Below are 19,229 nucleotides of genomic sequence, written 5' to 3'. Positions count from 1 at the left end.
AATGACTGATCAGCCATTAAAGATAGTAAACTCCTAAAATATAGGCTTTGAGTACACCTTATGCTGTAAGTTAGACAGAAGCCAAGGTAAGGTGCCCAACACTAGATAGAGAAAGGAAGGAAAAGCAATATCACTGTTAGAAAGAAGAATCTAGCTGCATGCAGAATACAGTGGTAGCACATTCCAGCATTTTCCCCACATGCCTCCAAGGTGGATCTAAAACTAAAGATCACATGTTTTTGTGCTGCAGAGTATGTTTTCTGTGTGAACAGCAATGACAGACATTCAAATTGTCAACTTTTTTTTTTTTTTTTTCCTCCAAATACATTAAATGTGAAAGCTAACCACTTCCAAATATTGAGCACAATTCAAAGACCGTCTGCATGGTCTTAGGGGCCATTTAAATAAATCTTTTATTAAGCTAAATACCAGTACTCTTAAGTCCCATAAGCAGTTTTGGAAATCTTAAATCAGCTAGATTTGGGATGATCAGGAGATTGTAATTATCAAAATTAGATTTACTGACAGAGTTAAAGGAATGTGACTGTCATTTCCTTTTCTACTTTTTTTGAGCCCAAGGATGAATCCAATCACATAAATCTATTTTCCTTTTACATCCTTTTCAATGAAATGTGGCCACATGGGCATAGCCCAGAAAGATACAAAACCCAAAAATCCTGAGCCTGAAACTCTGCATGCTGTGGACCAAGGAAGTCAGGAAAAACAGTGAACACATGCTTAAGATTCACAGTGCATGCCAGAGACAGAGCTGGAGAAATACACCTGTAACAAACTGGAAACATTAAACCCTTCAGTTATGTTCACATTGCAAAGACAATGTAAGAAAAAGCATTAGGGTTTTTTAGTTTAATTAATTACAACTGATTAATTCTTTCCATTTACCTAGACGTCACGCTCTTCTGGTTCTTTAAGAGAAATTTCTTGCATCCTAACATTTTTGAGCAATATATATGGTATTCTTAAGAAAACGAAAGAGAGATCCCAAAAGTTACAGCCCAGAAAGTAATAGTCGAGCAGTGGGAGAATAACTAGAGGATGAATTTATCTAAGCTTTGTACATCAAACACTATTTGTATTTTTCAGAAATATGAAATAATTATTTATGTTTAGAATCCTGGAACATCACTAAGACAATATACATTAGCTGAATATATATGGAATGTGGCTACAAATATGCAGATATATGTCTGTGGAAGCATTCAGAGATATGTAGATAGCAAGAGACACAGAAGAAGAGAAGACTTGCACAAGAGAGATTTGGCTGGATTTTTGTAACAGGTTCAAATCCATTTTGTTTTGTTCTTAAGGCAGTGCTGTTTCTGGTAATGGGGATAAGGAAGATGAATCCATAAGGAACCTGATGTTTCTCTGGATCTGATCAGTTATTTCTAGATAAAACACAAATTATAGTTTCCTCATTAAGAAAGTCTATTCTTTGACAAAGAAACAGTCAATGGCATTTTCGTTTTACGTCATCAGATAGACTACAGTAGGAAGTGTCTTTCATATGGAGATCATGTGCATTTTCTCCTTAGCTGATCAGTTTGTGTTCTGATGGATCCAGTCATAAAGTGCTGTCACCTTAGTGTACACACCAGGACGATTGCGTCGAGCACATCCTTCACCCCAGCTCACAATGCCAGCAAGATACCATCTATTTCCCTTTCCTGTGCAGGCCAAGGGACCTCCAGAATCTCCCTAAAATGAAGGGAGCCCAACCATTAGTATACACACACACACAGAGCACTGTAACAAAAGTTAGGTTGTTTAAGAACAGTAAATACCTGCCATTCTCTTTCTCAAATTAAAACTTAGTACTAGAGTCTAAATTCTGGATAGAATGTACCCAGCTAGACACCAAATGTATTCAGTTATCTTAACTTGTGGAAGTAGCACACTAAGCAATATAAATCATTGGCAATAAGTAGTTTATAACAGTACTCCTTGCTAATTCCCACTACAGGATTCGTGAAACAATTCAACACAGCCCAAATGGGGAGAGATGATGATAGGGATGGAAACGGGAAATTCTACTACCATTTGATCATGAATTGTTCACAGGTTAATGGCAGAACTCTCATACTGTGTGTTAAATAGGAACAGAAAGATACCACCTCCCCCCAGTTAAAAACAAACAAACAACTCCCCAAGCAAACAACATCAACAAAACTCAACAAACTAAACCAAACCCCAACCCCCAAAACAGACCAGGCACAATTAAGTATTATCATTAAGTCTACATTTGTAGATGGAAAGGAAGGAATAAAGTCTAAGGAATGTGCAAATAAGAACCCGCTTCTCAAATGGAACAAGCAGCTTTGCACAGCAATTTAGGAAAATAAAATATTCCATTCAGTTCAGTTCACAGGATCCAAATACATTCAGGCTCATCAATGCTTTTGTGCCCTTCATTGTTTTAACCTTGTATGTCTTCTGTGAACTGCTCTGCTCACAGAACTCTGAGCAGCTACAGTGCAGCTCCTCTCTGCAGCTGTTCCTTATGCACACAAGGCACTCAGCAGCTTCCAAAGTGACCCTGGAACTTGTTTGCTGCTCCCAGCTGGAGCTAAAACATGTAAAAGGTCAGAAGAAAGCCCTGTACCAGGAAAAGAGTAATAATGGAAAAGCCTTCCATCACCCAACCAAACAAAATTATCCAGATATAAGAAAAGGAGCCAGGGCAGTTCTTCCTCTCTCTCAGGCTGCTGTCCTACTAGCAATTCTTATGATCCAAGAGGCTGATCCCAAAGTGACTGGAGAAAGGAGGATCCATAGTCCAGTACATTACACAGCCTGTTCTGAAAGACCAAATGGGCTGTATGCTGATGGTGTGAGGAGGGATCCTACACAGAGGAACTAAGATCGAAGAACATCCTAGAGTGATGGGAAAACAGTCTGAAAGAATAAGTATCAGATCCTCTAAAGATGAAAGGCGTGTAGAAGCTTCACATAACTTGTGCAACCCATGCACAGCTTACATGTCCAGGAAGAAATGAACAAAACAGGATGACCACAAGTCTGGAAGTATAGTAAAAGAGTTTCAGGGTGCTGTGGGGGTTTCCTGAACTGCCAAAATCATTCCTCTCTAGCACTGTACAGGAAATATCCTAGTGACAGAAAACAAAAAAAGTAGCAAAGATGCCACCCAGGCCAAGAACTTAAAGGTCCAGAGGTCCAGCATGCTAGGATTCAAACACAGCATATTCTCTTGGAAACTGGCCAGTATGATATATAGCTGAAATGCTTAAAAATGTCCATCTGAAAATTCAAGGGCATTTCTTAAGCAATACACTTTTGGAGGAACATCACGCTTCTAAACCAACATGTTTTAACAAAACAATTCCGAGGTCTAGACAAGCTGTACATGAAGTTAACAAAAATAATAATTCATTGAATTAGAACTTCAGGACTGCAAGAAAATCCTGCAAATAGTCTATTATACGACAAGAAGTTTGACCCATTTTGAGCTACAATCTTGCAAAAATTATCCTATTACATTAAAATACTAGAACTTATATATAATACAAAAATTATATCAAATTGCCACAGTCTAAAAATCAGTAAAACGTTTCTCTCCCTTTACACAGTAGTGGGTATAAAAACCATGTTTGCAATTTTGAAAGTCGATATTTATCATAAGTTTAAATACAAAAAAAGTACACAACTAGTCTAATAACTGAGATGGAGAAAGAAAGCAGAGTCAGGAAAGTTGAAGTACGTCCAAAGGGCAGTTTCTGATTGTGTGTGTAAACAAGTGAGGTCATATAACTTATGATACCACGATGTACTCAAAAGTTGTATTAAAAGGGAACATTCCAGCTGCAGTTCGCAAACCTAGCTTAGCTTTTCCATTTGTATTTTTTTGTAACTGTAACAATACATTACTCATCACACTGTTACAGTATTTTAGCAATTCCACACCCAGACACTAAAAAGAAAAAAATGAAATTAATGCAAATTAATACAGATGGACCTAACTTTATTCCTTTTATCCTTATATTTTTCTTTTACAGTTGTATTTCATATAAAAGAAGATGAAAAACAGTTCTAAACACATTTGACCCTTTGTCTTTGCAAAACAGCATTTCTCAAGAGAGTCAGAGATTATCTATGCCAAATTTCCTTCCTTATTTTGGAGAGCCTTTAGTTGTCATTTTAAGTTAACCATACGCTTACACTCAAGATGTCTCTGTCTATTACTAATAAAAACAAAAATAAAAAAAGGAAAAAAGAAAAGCCACACAAACAACAACCCACAACTCTGAACAGTTTTCCAACAAAAGCAAGTATTTCTTTGTAGTTTTTCTACAAGTTGCAGAATACCTGGCATGCATCAACGCCACCATTAAGATTCCCAGCACAGAGCATACGTGAGGTGATAAGATCATCATACAGCTTGTTGCAAACACTTTGGTTAATTATTCTCACTCGAGCTTCTTGTAGTGTGTTGGCAAAATGACCTGGAAAAATATACAAGTAGTATTGCAGAGGTTAAAGTGGTACAAATTTCTTATAGAGATACCTCTTATAAAAACAAAAGAGAATTGCTTCAAGCTCTAAATCTACCCAGCTAATGACAGCAGAGTATTTTCATTCCCTTCAAATGATGCCTGCCCTCCACTTTTAAAAGTTGTTGTCCACACAGAGGTCCCAATCCACCACCTTTCCGTTCCCCTAGTCTTTATCCCAATGAGCTTGTTCTGCCAGAAAGTAGTAAAAGCACCATTCAAACTGTAAAACAAGATTCCACACAGGGCAACTATCTTTGAATGCCATTTCAAATCATGTCCAAAGACAGTATGTTATTATTCACACTACAGTTATGCCCCAAAAAATGTCTAAGTCCTACAAAATGAAATTTATCTGTTGTTTTCAATCCTCTCTAAATCAAGGAATAAAGCTGAAGGGGGAAAACCAAATAATTAGAAAAAACCCAAACCCCAAAAAACAATCTGCAAGTCACATATGATGCTAAGAACTTAATTCTGTACTGTAGTATGGACATAAGGTGTCATTAAGAACTAGAAATCCTGAGACATATTTTGGCCCAATAGCGTGCATAACCTTTTTGATACCTGGATGATCAGAGGAAGTACAGGGTTTTTTGTTGGTTTTTTTTTTTTGTTTGTTTGCTTAGTCAGCTTTGAGGATGGGTTTGGAGTGAAACAGATAAGATGGAAAAATACGTTTCTTTTACATATCGTTATATTGAATTTGAATGTTACCTATGTAATTTTGATAAAAAGCAAGACATTGTATCAAGGCATCAATTGTAAAGCTGTTTGCACTTCGTTAGGTTGTTATGTTATTAACGAGATTTAAATATTTTTTAAAGGCATATTAAGTAAGCCAGAACTACACAGCCTAGGGGCTTCTGACCACGCGTGAGGAACTAGGTCTCAGCACAACTGTGGGGACCTCTGAAGTGCTGAGGGGCTGTCCAAGCCCAGGTTTCAATGCTGGCTCGTGTTTAATGCTGAGATCCCCTGGGCTTCCCGTCTCCTCTGTCCAATTCAGTTTGCTTTTTTTTTGCCTCCTTCCTGCGGCGTGCTATTTTAAGCACAGAGGCAAAACTCTGCATGAGGCATACATTAAACTGCCTTTAGCTGAGACAGAGAAAACAAAAAAATTCTCCCTGATGTTTTTGCAATTACTGCTGTTCATGGCCCCACATTGTCACAAATGTAGATGTAGAGACAAATTCTTTCTCTGCAGTAGCTGCAAGTGACTGTTTACTTTACATGCAAGATACCTATTCACCAGATAAAATGAACCATGAGCACGGGCACATTTTTGTAAATCTATGGTCATTTGCTTTTCAATGATCCGTGACACCAGAGTGTGCATTTTGTCACTTATGGCCTGCAAACATTCAGAATTCACAACTGAAGGTAAGGAGATCTTTTCTAGCTTTTTATAGACCCACTAAGTAAACCACAGGGTTGGGGGATTTTTTTTGCTTAAGAGTATAAATATTTCATTGTTAGAGTTTAAAACTAAGCCAAACTTGCCAGAAGTATATCCAAGAAATGAACATACTATTTTCTTTTACGGCTCCCCAGCCAGTTACATAGCAGACAGTTCCATAAAGAAATACTCTAGAGGTGCTGGGTAAACAAATGGGCTGTACCAGCTCACTGAAGAATACAGGCATCTCCATTTCCAACAGGGCAATGTCATAATCTGAGATAGACTGATCATACTGTGGGTGGACAATAATCCTTTTGATTGATCTCATAGCCACACGATTGCTCTTTCCATTAATAGTATGTAAGCCCATATATGCTCTCCATCCCAAAGGAACAGAGTATCTGTAAAGAAAATGCTTTTAGTAGATCCTGTTGCAAAGCAATGTAGTTTTAGTTCACTCCATTTTAATCAGTTTTCAGTATTAGATGAGATTCATCAAAACCAAAGTGAAGGGAGTAGAATACTACTTCAGAAGATGATAGATGCAGTATAATCTCTGTCTCCTAAAATATTAAGTAACGTTTTGCTTATATTTTGAAAACAATTAATTTCCTGGAGCTTTAAGATCAATTCTGTGCAATGCACCACACTTTGGGAGTCAGAAAAGTGTATTATTAAATTCTAATTCCTCCTTGCCACATGTAGGAGGCATGTTTTTTCAATCTGCATTACCTAAACTGAATATCAGTGAGTTTTACACTCCAATTATCAATAAATGGGAACTTTTCTGAAGAGAAAAGGCCATAGATTGTATTCAGAAAATCCTTGTCTTAAGGAAAAAAAAATTAAAAAAAAGGGTGTTTAAATCTAACAAAACAGTGTTTTATCTTTCAGGATTGACTGACAATAGAAGGGAAGGAACAACTTCAAATACTTCAGATTTTTTGAAGTCAGCAGCAGAATACAGTACTGAGTGTTGATGTCACAGAGTTATAACCTGAATCAACTCCTCTAGACAAGGAATAACTACTGCAGACTTTTGAAAGCAACACTGTAAGGTTTTTAAACTGTACATACTCTGAGAAAACATAATTTCTTCATACCTCACAGAATCAGAGTCCAGGAAGCAGTGGGCAGCAGATATGAGCCACCTGTTGGAAATAACAGATGCTCCACATATATGACCTCGTGCTCCCATCTGTAAACTTGCTTGCCAAGGCCACTTTCCAGATCTTGCATCTTCACCTCCAACAATTCTGTTTTTCTTAATCTGGTGTCTCCCACAAGCTAATAGAAATCATTGAATACAATAGTAACAAAGCCCACAAGGTCATTTCACTTTGCCATGCTTAACACAAACTTTTATCCGCAGACCACACAGCTGTTGGGAAAAAAAAGTATTTTCGTACTGTGCAATTTGTAAAAAGGTGAGTACTTGCCCATTCCCACTCAATGGGCAGGTGAGATATAAGCCAATCATTGCCTATCCTCCCTTGTAGCTTTCTAAAGAGGTTAAAAATTAAAGTCATTTAAGCACAATTCAAACCTGGGTTGTTTCCAAAAGTTCACTTGAATACATTCTCACATTTTTCCCCTCCTTCCAAACCCAGCCCTTTGACTGCATTTCATTCAGCTGCAACAAGGACTAAGACCTTCATAATTGTCCTGGAAGGGCTCATTGCTTGAAATAAGTCGTCACAGGCAGAATGGATGAGTGGATTTAAAAGAAACCGTGCAAAATTCCAGACATACATTTTCATACAGGTGTCATTGGGAATTATTTTTTTTTTTAACTTAAATTTGATTTAATCAATTCTTTATCCAACAGTGCTTGACCATAACACAAATTCCTGACTCAGTTTCCCAAGTCATAAACTAATTTTTACATAAATGTTACCACACCACAGTTCATTTCATCAGATCCATCTGCACAGTCTCTCTTCCCATCACACTCAGGGTTTGGTTTCAGCAAGCACTTTCCATTGAGGCATTTGTATGCATAAGGAGAGCAGCTTTTGTAGGCTGAAATAAGAGAGAGAAGATAGTGTCACATGTTAGGAGTCAGGCTTTCAAATTATTAAAAAAACCCTTGCAAGTTCAACCAGGTTTTTTTTTCAGCAAACAAAGACATACTCCTGGCTACCTCAAGGACCTAAAATTCAAAGCAAGCCAAGAATTATAATGGAAAAATGCAGCAAGTCAGTAGGGAGACACTGGTAGTACTGGCACTGTCTGTAACCATTGTGGCACAAGTCCCAAACCTACTATATCTCTCTCCCATACATTATTTTGTACAGATCTGGCGGCATCTGAGGAAAAAGTGCTCTTCCAACAGGATCACCAGCAAGATGTGGTTTGGTCATTTTTCTAAAATGACTGTTACCTTAGATTTGGCTTCATTAATCTTCTAGACTCTTCCAAGAACTAGTTATACTCTGCATGTTTTATTTTCACAATTATGAAACTTTGTGCCATGGAAAAAAAAAATTAGAAACAACACATTTATCCATTAAAATAAGCATGTTCCACTTTCTGCCTTCCACCATCTTTCAGAAGGTAGCTAAAAATATATGTACTTACAGCAGTTGTTTTCATCACTGTCCTCCCCACAGCTGTCATCATCTTTACAAGACCTATACTGATGCTTACACTTCCTGTCACCACAGTTCAACTGTTCTGGATTACAACCTGAAGAAAAAAAGGTCTGTAAATGCCTTATAAATCAAATAGCAGGCTATCAGGCGTGAACTACAAACACTACCAGAGGTCACCTCGATGTTGCTGTGCTCTCTCTGTCAGACATTAATCTACCATGGTTTCGAGAGCATCCAGTGACAGAGGGACTTGTTTCATTACCTAACTTGTGCTGTGCTCTCTGACCTTGGACTACCTTCTGGTCAGTCTTTCTGGCATCTCTTCAGTGTTCCTTATCTTCTTTGATGTGCAGTGCCCAATTGGAATACAATACTCTAGCTGAGGCCTTCCCATTGGTGACTGGGAAGATATTTTCAGACTTTTATGACTTTGATTCACAAGTCAGCTTTGGAGCAACTATAATCCGCCCCAGCCATTTTTTAGCAAAAAAAGCAACCTAGGTAATCCACTTGTCTATTTGATTCCCTGTGTTCAGATCCTGTCTTTATTTTTCTACATATATGATTTCCAGCTTCTCAGGAGCATTTATAAATACATCCTTCTTTCTATTGTGTAGCACTTTCCCTATATCATAAGCATCTACTCTAGCCTGTCATTTAGATCGTGAGCAAAAATTATGTGGCATTCCATAACAGATATTGGCAGAATGACAATAAAAATGTCCTTTCACTTTGGTAATTATTCTTGGCCATTTGTCCTCAGGAAAGAGTTTTCTGTATTTTTTCCTCATCATGTTTTCTTCACTTACTGATAAGCTTGTCACACAAGACAGCTTGAAAGTACAACTTCTCATCTATTTATCCTCTCACAGCAAGGAATTAAAACAATATTTTAAAACTCCATGATGGTTTTTAACATTTCCACTGGTTACAAATAGTTGACTTGTTGTGCTAATTTTTTTTTCCTTTGGAGATTTACTTATAAAAGTTGGTGTAAAATTCCCTCTTGATTTTTTTTGTTCTCCCACTCTTTAAAGAGATGCATTACACAGCCTCTTCTCCAGACTTTTATATCTTCACCCACATCCCTCATGTGATCTTAAAGATCACCAGCAATATTTTAGAGAACTGCAGGCAGCCTCTAAACTTTGTGGAACAAACTCTTTAAAGAAGACAACAAACAAGAAATAATTGCTCTACCACTGTCTAGTTCATCACTACCATTTGAGCAGCCTTTCCAGCATTCAGACAGATTCCTTGAAGGAATATATGTTCTCTCTGCATTTTTAAGGACAAGCTAGAAAAATAAGAAAACGATGGCACTAGAAATGCTATTACAGTATAAATGCATTAATGCAGGACTATACCATGAAGAAATATTAAAATGGTTATTAAAATTGAAGCTAATGTCATTTTTAAAATAAATTGAATGTTAAAAAAGGAAATAATATCTTACTTGGGAGAATCTGTCAAAGATTTTAATCAATCAGTCTGACTCAAATTAATCAATATTCACCTGAATGGAAACTGGCATGTTAATCTCACAATAACTGCCTCACTCTGAGGGTTCAAAGTGATTCAGCACAGATACATAACAACTACCAATAGCAAACACTTCTTTAATTTGTTAAGGGAATGCATTTTACAGAGGAACATCTAAGGAGAAGGAAAATAAAAATCAAAACTTGGCATTCCCTTTAATATTATAGATAAATATTTCCTGATATTAAAATGTTGCAGAAACTAACCTGTGTTTCTACATTCAACTAAATGACTGATGTAAGTGCCCTATCAAACCTTTTCCAAATCCAATCTCATTATGTAACACTTTCACCAAGAATTTCTTTCCCATTCACTTAAACTAAAACCTAGTATAGATGGTCAGTTTTTCCTTTGCCATATATAAAAAATATTTGTTGTCTTCCACTTTTTCAGACGTGCCAGGAAAAAAAACTTATCTGTGGAAGAACAAGTAGTTGAAAGTTCTCCTCTTTCTGCTCAAGTCAAATGAAACCTTTTTCTCATCTAGCATCATGAGCAAATAAGGAGCTACATCAGATTGAAGGACCAAACATATTTGTCCCACAGTTGTCCTATCAATTCCAATCTGAAGTAATTTAGTCCTCTTCAGTGCCTTGCATGTGATGTCAGTGGGAGGAAAGCACACACTAGGCAGTCAGCAGTGTTTTCATTTTCTCTTCACCACTCTCCAAGTTACTCAGACCATGGCTGGCATTTGCTTTCCAGGTCAACTCAGAGAAGTGTCTGTGATTTTTAATAACTGTTTTTTAATAGGTACCCAACAACGTGCAGAAACTAATCTGAGGTGGGTGACTGCAGGTATTACAGATGTGGGAGATCAATTTTTTTGTCCCCCTTCCTATTAACTTCTCCTACAGGCACAGCTGACCTAGAAAGCCAGTGCTCTCAGATGGTCTGCCACAAATTACTGTAATGACTTGACTCTGACACATCACAGCTATTCTACCCCTCCTGCTGAGTCTTAATACAGATCCTTGTGATCGTGACTAAGACTTCATTAAATAACTTTGAGCCATCTGCTTGCTCCTCAGTGCCAGAAGCAGAGCACACAGACAGTACTAAACCCCGACAAATTAGAGGACTGGGTGATCACCAACAGCATGAGGTTTAACAAGGGAAAGTGCTGGATTCTGCACTTGAGATGGGGCAACCCTGGTTGGGTGTATAGACTGGAGAACAAGAGACTTCAGGATCTGAAGAGGTTTCAAAAACTCATCTGATCACCTGAAGTTGCAGAGAACGTTAGTTACCTAGACATTCATTGGATAAAGGAAATAAAAGGCATAGAAAAAATAAGATATTCCCTCTTTTTTAAGAAATGTCACTTGTAAATATGTGTATCTCCTGAAAATTCCTGTTTCACCCTCAGAAGCCTCCTAAGACCTAGCACTGATCCAGAAGTGCATAGACTGGGGAATCAGGAGAGGGCTATAAGAAACTCAGTCATTTCTGCAACATTTGCTAGCAAGGGCTCCTCCTCAACTGTCAGTGAAAACCTAAAGAGTTTGCCTAAATCTGGAAACTGATCTAGAGCGAGCTGAGTTGTGAATTTAGAGAGAAGACTAAGTATTCATGGTTAACTTCTGCTGGCAGAAGAGTCATGCTTAGAAGCTCTCTGCCATACTATTTTCATGTTGCAGCTTGGCTATTTTAAGGTGTTATCAAAGTGTCATAGAGTTAGATTCACAGAAATTGAGAAATTTTATTTTTGCTCCCCATTTTACAGAAGTGTTGATAAAAGCTAGAAAATGAGCATCTTATATCCAAATGCATACATCTATTTTTTTCAGTTAAAGACAGAATCATATTTTAAACATTTATCTCTTGAAATTAGGTTAAGAATAAAAGGGAGGTTTATTTGTATGTGGTTGGCCTGTCTAGCACGGTTTCTCCAAGGTTTCTCCTTAAAAATTAAAGTATGTGCTCCATAACTTACGGTCTCTGTGACTGAAGGCTTTATATTCAATATAAAACCCTCTGTGGGTGACCAGTTCATCAGAATGGAAGTTGATGGCAACAGAATAGCCATATTCTCTGTTTCTGTTGTTTTCTGAAAGAGCTTTACAGTATCTAGCAAGGCAAAGGTGAGAATTATTAATTTCTAAACAAACTGACCATTAACACCCAGCTACATCTACTTTTACTGAAAGGTAAGGACACCAAAAAGCTTTCAGACAATGCACTGAAGGGCAGTTATATTTTGATGTTAAAAACAGCCTGACAAAAGTATTGGAAAGCCTATTTACAGATGCCTTCCACTCCACAACTTTTCTGGGACTAGCAGACTTTGAAACAAAACACAGCAAGATGATCCATGTCAGGATCTACCTTTCAAACACAAACTGCTTCAAGCATGTTTGATTTCAGATTTCCCATTTAGGTTTGGAAACGCAAGAGCTGCAAATCCAGTAAAGGGTTAAATCATAGAACCAAGTCTAACAGCTGTTGCTTATTTCAATATGCACCTTCCAAGAGGCAAATTACTCAGAATAGTGGGGGTTTGCACGGTTAGTGTAACAATTACAATCACTAAAGAATAAGTGGTATACAAAATGTGTGGTATACATCAAGACAACACGCAAATTAATATCTCAGAAAAAAGTGTCTTTACTCACCTGACTCCATCAATTTCTAACCAGTCTTTATCACATTTACTGGAACCTGGAGACTTCTCTTGAATTTGTATTACAAGGATTTTTAGTGACAGCTTGTAGCCAGGCAATGGTGCCTAAAAATCAAAGGATAAATACCCTGACACACACATTCACAAGGTGAGAAAGGCCTGTGCTTCCAAGATGGCAAATCTCTGTATACTTACTAACAGACTGAAAGTACCGCATTTTTATTGTGCAAATTAGTGCTTTCGAAGAACAAAAAAAATTTTGCTAATTTAAAAATCTATAGAAATTTTTTTAGACCAAACTTTGGCCAGGCTGTGCTAGATAAAGGAGTGTGAGCATTTCTACAGCCAGCATAAAGCAGTGTATCAGAAGCTCATGCAATGTTTGTACTGCCATGTGTTCCCATTCCTTTCGTGAATAGAGATGAGAGTTTTGTGCTACACGCTGCTGATAATTTTCACTGAGCACATGAAAGGTAGAGACTGCTCCCAAGTCATATATGTGAAAAGCTTCCTTTACAGGGAAAGTAAAAAAGTACTTAAATGCTTAATGGAGCAAGAGACAAACACACTGGGGAGTTGGTAGAAATCATAGGCAGATTTTAAGTCCTGCCAAAGGACTTGTTGGACATTCAGAGTTGAATTTCAGAGCTAGAGAAGGTCCTGTTTCTGCAGAAACAGTGAGGTATCCATCATATGAGGTATGATTTAAATGACCACTTTTTCTTTCTGACATGGAAGAAAAGTGCTGATTGTTATCAATATTCTCTGGCTGCTAGGAGTTGTCATCTTACCCATTAATTTGGTTTTGTCATGAATAGTACTCAAACTTTTGGAAGTTGGCATGTTTCCCTCCCATAGCTGGCAAGTGTATGTAGGACAGGGAAAAAATGGGTGCCTGAAAAGAAGTCAGGTCCAGTAATCCCACAAAGTTTTCTCTCTATTCCACCCACATCAGAAGTAATTTCTCCCAGTTTTTTTGTCTAATTAACATAAAATAGTCATCACTAGTCAGAAGAGTTCCCAGAACTTACTTTGATGATCCAGCTGCAGTCGATGTTTGGTGGGTAGTAACTCGGGTAATAAGGGGAACTCAGTGTTCCGTTCCAGGAAATGTGATGACCGCCACACACTGGGAGAGAAATGTATCAGCAAGGAACACCGTTATCTCAGCTGGGTTAAAGTGCAGAGGTTACTTCACTTCCCAGGACACTTCTCTAGGTACTGAGTTAGAAAAATGGGTTGTGAGATGTTAAACTCACATTTTGCCTGTACTAACAGAAGATCACTGAACTGCCACCTCTCCATCACACTGAATTTCTTTTATTAAATTGGGTAATTAAGGGTAAGTACAAAACAGCTCTGATTGAAGTCTTTAAAAAAATGTTTTTTCATGGTATGTGGAAGAAGCAACTAAATGTGCATGCAACAAACCTCCCTCTTCCAACGTGCTTCTGACCTTTCTGTAGGCATTATCAAAAACTGAAAAGCAATCAGCCCAGTGAAGTGAAACCCCCATTTAAGTTCACGTAAAACAGGAAGTTTATGTGTCAGCTCTCAGTCTGAAAATTCATGCCACATTTGAACAATATTTTTGAGATTTTATTTTCTACCAAGGACTCTCCTAGATATCCAGCCCTCAGTGCTTTTAGTTGCCTTTAGATAACATCACGAATGAAAACATGAATATGACAGAAATCAAGATAATTTTGAAAATAACAATATTTTGTGGCAAAACCCAATCTAAATATCATTTGCTATGCTTATTTTCAGGAAAATTAGGCTATTCTGGGATGGGATAGGTATTTGCCTAAGCAGCATCCACAAAGACACAAGCTGAAGTGTGTGAGCTTTGGAAAAGTTTATCCCCCGTGATTTGCTCGGCAAGTTTGAAAATAGTCACTTGCTTAATTTTCAAGGCCTTACCAAATGACTGTCACTAAACTTGACCTGGTGAAACCCCTTCTTCTCCTTTACAATACTACAGTTTATCTTTACTCAAAATATTTCACTAATCACCTGGAACTCATGTAAAATTCAGAGAGTTCCATAGGTTCAGAATATACTTCTTAGGTCTTGAAACTCTTCTTATACATTTAACTGCACTGAGCACTACCTCCAGTAAAGGAGCAAAGATGAATTAGAACTGTTTGCTCTGGTTTTCCGTTTTCTAACACAGCTGGGGATAGATTGCCAAAACTGATAAAAGTGCTGTTCTTTGACTGGGACTATCCAGCCTTGCCTAGACATACAGTGCCTGTAGAGCTATCTGGTTGGCTGCTCTGCTGCCACTGCTCAGCGTTTTCCATGTAGTAAGAGCAATGTCTGCCAAGTATGGCTTGAGTAGTTATCAGTAAGACAAAAAAAGTCTCCCAGACCAAAGGAATTTTTCTATTCTTTGTTCAGTTCTCAAACTTTTTTTAGAGTGGGTCAGAATGACAATGCTCTGACTTGTATGCCAACATTGCCTCCCACAGGTACATTCAAAGCAATATCAACTATTTTAGAGGCAAAATCAGGAATAAGTGTGCTTACACTAGATGCTTGTTTCTATTAATTACTTACTGATTTTAGGAATGGCTTGAAAGTGAGCTTTTAATATGCTGCTTCCTTCTCTTTGGTCCAGTGAGAAGGTAAGCAACATTACATTACTAGATGAAGTTAAACGTACAACAGAAGGAGTCCAGGCCCCAGGTCCACACCACCTGAAATAGTACACAAAAAATGCATTAAAAAATCCCATATTCCAGTCATTGTTGCTGAGAAACCAGGCACAAATAACAGTGATCTGGTCATCTGTGTTTCTGAAGCATTCCTTTGGCTACCACTTCCCTTTTATTCTTCCAGCCAGCTAACAGCACACAAGACACTAGAGAGTTTCCCGTCACTAAGGTTTAGTCACTCAGGCTGAAAAAAAATCATCCTTTTTCTTGCTTAACAAGTGCCCTGGAGTTTTCAGACCTGCAGAAGCTTCAAAGAGGGAGTGGCAGATTATGTTATTTTGGTACTGGTAGTGGCACTGGGTAATAGAGGTTAGGTCTGAAAAGACAGCAAGTGCCAGTGCAGCAGTGCTGAGAAGCATCTATGCAACAGATAAGCCCAAACATTTCCAATCTATTAACATTCACTTTGATTTCGTGTCACAAAAGCTGTCACACAAAATGTGAAGCTCTATGCATGGAAACTATTAATTCTTATTGATCTTCTACTTGAGTAATCAGTTAATTTATAATCTTATCTTGAAAACTTCTGCTTGGAATTTGAGATGCTATCTCTTGCATCCGTAAATTCACTCTTACGTTTATCCCATTTTGAAACCCACAGCATATTTTGGATTTCTTTTCATTAATTGATAAATCTGTGTTAAAAATTTCTAGCAGTTTTCTCTTCTCCCTGCACAGCAAATGAAAGCAGTAAGACCTCACAGTAACAGAGTACTTCCACCACAGCCTTGCCACTGTCACTGAGAAACACACTGGCAGCATTAAAATAAAATTTTTGAACCTTAAACTGAAAGTAGTTGTCTTCTGCTTTTGAGCAGGCTATTCCTGGATCCCATTTCAAGTGAGACACTAGAAAATGTGTCTATGAGTTGCCTTTCTTGTAGACATTACTAAGTCCATTTTATCATAATAACTGACAAAAGCTTCATAAAATAACTATTTGAGCCCTGTCTGCACTGACACATGGAAATCTTTCAGCACCTTGATCAACCCAGTTGACAGCCTGGCTTATCTTCTAGCTGTACCTTTTGTCACAGTATCATCAGAGCAGCAGGGCAAGCTATGAGAAGGGTTGTCCACATGAGATGCTTGTTCTTACACTACACCTCACCATCACGGCTTGCTCAAGCTTCAGTATTTGTCACTGAACAGCTGTATTGCTGCAGTTTACACAAAACTGGTGAGAATCATTTTAATCACCACATGTGACCCTAGACCTAAACATTAGGGAATAATGGCTGTAAATAGCATAATTACTGGCTGCCATGGCTATTGGACGTATTATTATTAGTTCTACTATGTCTGTCGTAAGTAGTCACTAGCTGCTTTTGGCTCCAGTGGAAAATTGATAGACATATGCAAAACCACACATTTTCTACAGTGGAAAGAAAAGCAACCAGAAAAAGTCAGCTTTTTTTTTTTTTTTTTGAGGTACTGTTAGACATTTAACATAATTTCAGTCACAAAGTTCTGTTTTGGTTCTTTGACAGACAGGCACTAAAGCACGCTCTTGAACTTTGCCTTACAGCTAACTGCATCAATGTTCCCTGACTACGTTACCTCATACCCCTGTGTCAGTTTTGCTGTCTTCCAGGTGCTTCCATGCTCATGGCCAGTTGTACATTTGCGTTTCCTAAAAATCTCAACCATTGTTAACAATGCACAGTGGAGTAACAGTCACAGCAACAATCCATAATCAACAGCAGAACAGACTCAGCCCAGCGTCAGGAACAGGATTCTCCTTCCTATGCTATAATCTGAGACTAAGTTCTTACAAAAACCACATGTTCACTGCATGCCAACAAAGGCAAGCTGTTATGTTTTGTTGCATGAAGAAGGAAATAAGGCTGTTAACAGAGCTGAAGATGACCACCCACCCAAGTAAATTAAAGCACTACTAGAGAAGTGTATTTCAGATTCCTAACTGAATCTTCATGCTCAGAGAACTTCTCCCTGAACGTTCTCACAAAAAAATTTTTAAAAATTCCCTTCCTGAAACGATCCAGTCTCAGACTCTCAAACTTGTTTATTTATTTTTTTTATGACGAAGACAGATTAATTGTGTCCATACATGAAATTTGATTCTCAAAAGTGAGCTTGGCCACTCAAGTTTAAATATCACATGATCTTACTTATGCAAATGGTGACTTTGAGGATGGAACCTTCCATAGACACTATCCCTGTGACTGGACTACTATAAAACATAATTTTCTACAGGTGATAGAATACAATATTATAAAAAGTCTATATCTTTTTGAGTTGTGACAGTAACTGTATGAAATCAAATCCATTAAAAATTAGTCATAATATAGAATAAGCCCCACAGAAATCTATAACAAGTTCCCCAGGGAAGAGGTCATGGCACCGAGCCTGTCAGAGTTCAAGGAGCATCTGATCAGGGCTCTTAGTCATATGGTTTAAGTTTAGTTAGTCCACTGAGGAGCAGGGAACTGGACTTGAAGATGCTTATGGTTCCCTTCCAAATTCTGTAGAAGGTCTTTTCATTGCCTTATACAATGTTTTTAATTAAGTTGTATTTGGAGCCTTACATCTTATCAATTTGGTACAGTTTCAGAGAGTTTCCATACAGCTCAATAAGACACCTTTGCTCCCTCTATCATACCTGGTAATGATCTTGTTTTGCAGTGGAAGGAGGAAATCATATGCTGACAAGTGGTGTGATGCACAGCTCTCTGGAGTGGCACCATGCAGATCGATAACCACCAGTCTCACCACACAGTTAGAGGGAACTCGCAGCCTCCATTGATAAAAAGACTTTTTGGGATTCATCAGAGTTAGAGTCCTGTTGTTACCTGGCTTGGCATACAGGTCAAAGGATACTGCTACACAAAAGAAACTAGATCAGTGGCTGAAAAACTGTTAAGTTGAAAGATAAATTAAGTTCTTGGATAAAATCTCACACAAGGTAGAAACAATCACCTACCCACATTTCTTGACTACTCTGATCCCTTTTTGCCCTTCCGGTTTCAATTCCATTCTTTTTCCCCTACCAGACTGTATCACCTTCTCCTGCTCTGGACAAGATTCACCACCACCAGCTCATCACACACTCCATAAGCAGGAGGTGATTCGGCTGCAATTGCTACAATCTCTGTTTCACACCCACTACTTGCTGTGTCGTTTTCTCTTTGCCCCTCTCCGTGCAATGAGAACACTGAGTACACAAAGCCAGTCTCAAGGTGTGCTTGATGTGGAGAAATCAGGCAAAGTGAATTAAGGCCCTACAGTATCTGACTGATCGCTACAAAACTGTCTGATCATGAGATAAGTAAATTATGTACAATTTTGTATAGTTTTTGTTTTGTTTTTGTTTTTTGAAGATGCCAAGAATATGAACCACATCTCACTGCAATGCAATGGGAACTATTAAATTTCAACCATTTTGGTCAGAACATCAGAATAAATGCTGTATGGTATTTTCATCCATCCTTTATTTGAAACACAAGCCAGGGAGATTCCCTGGTTTGGTTTAGTTCATAGGCCCTACAGATATAAGGATAACTGGCAAGCTGCCAATTTTGTGTTACGGGATTCCCACCCCTCCTGCCCCCACAAATGGTATTAGTTGGGATTGAAGCATAATTACCTGATTTTAGCATCACATCGTATTCTGTGGAATCTGAAACTGAAATTTATTAACTATCAGCTACACCAGCCAAAGACACAAACTGGAGAAAGAAAAATAGATAGAATAGGAATTAAATGACAGGTACATTGTTACCAAAAAGCTCCATTGAAACAAGATCAAAATCTTCCTCCCCAGAAGAACTGAACAAGTGAGCTGCTTGTTTATTACAC

General features: G+C 38.0%; 1 protein-coding gene across 1 annotated transcript; it reads right to left on the bottom strand.

The window, feature by feature from the left end:
* Positions 1–320: 320 nt before the first annotated feature.
* Positions 321–19,215, bottom strand: LOC114066506 (suppressor of tumorigenicity 14 protein homolog). Its single transcript, XM_027901250.1, has 13 exons — positions 19,145–19,215; positions 19,018–19,056; positions 18,034–18,250; positions 15,253–15,392; positions 13,722–13,819; positions 12,683–12,795; positions 12,004–12,137; positions 8,512–8,619; positions 7,834–7,953; positions 7,035–7,218; positions 6,061–6,332; positions 4,345–4,481; positions 321–1,719 (listed from the first exon to the last, which is right to left on the bottom strand). Exons 2-13 carry the CDS (start codon positions 19,028–19,030, stop codon positions 1,561–1,563), a joined length of 1,695 nt encoding a protein of 564 aa, XP_027757051.1. The 5' UTR covers positions 19,031–19,056; positions 19,145–19,215; the 3' UTR covers positions 321–1,560.
* Positions 19,216–19,229: the final 14 nt, after the last annotated feature.

Source organism: Empidonax traillii, unplaced genomic scaffold, assembly GCF_003031625.1.
Source record: "Empidonax traillii isolate 1590-97213 ecotype Southwest subspecies unplaced genomic scaffold, ASM303162v1 scaffold767:size301186, whole genome shotgun sequence".
NCBI lineage: Eukaryota > Metazoa > Chordata > Aves > Passeriformes > Tyrannidae > Empidonax > Empidonax traillii.
This window is presented reverse-complemented; position numbering and strand designations above follow the sequence as displayed.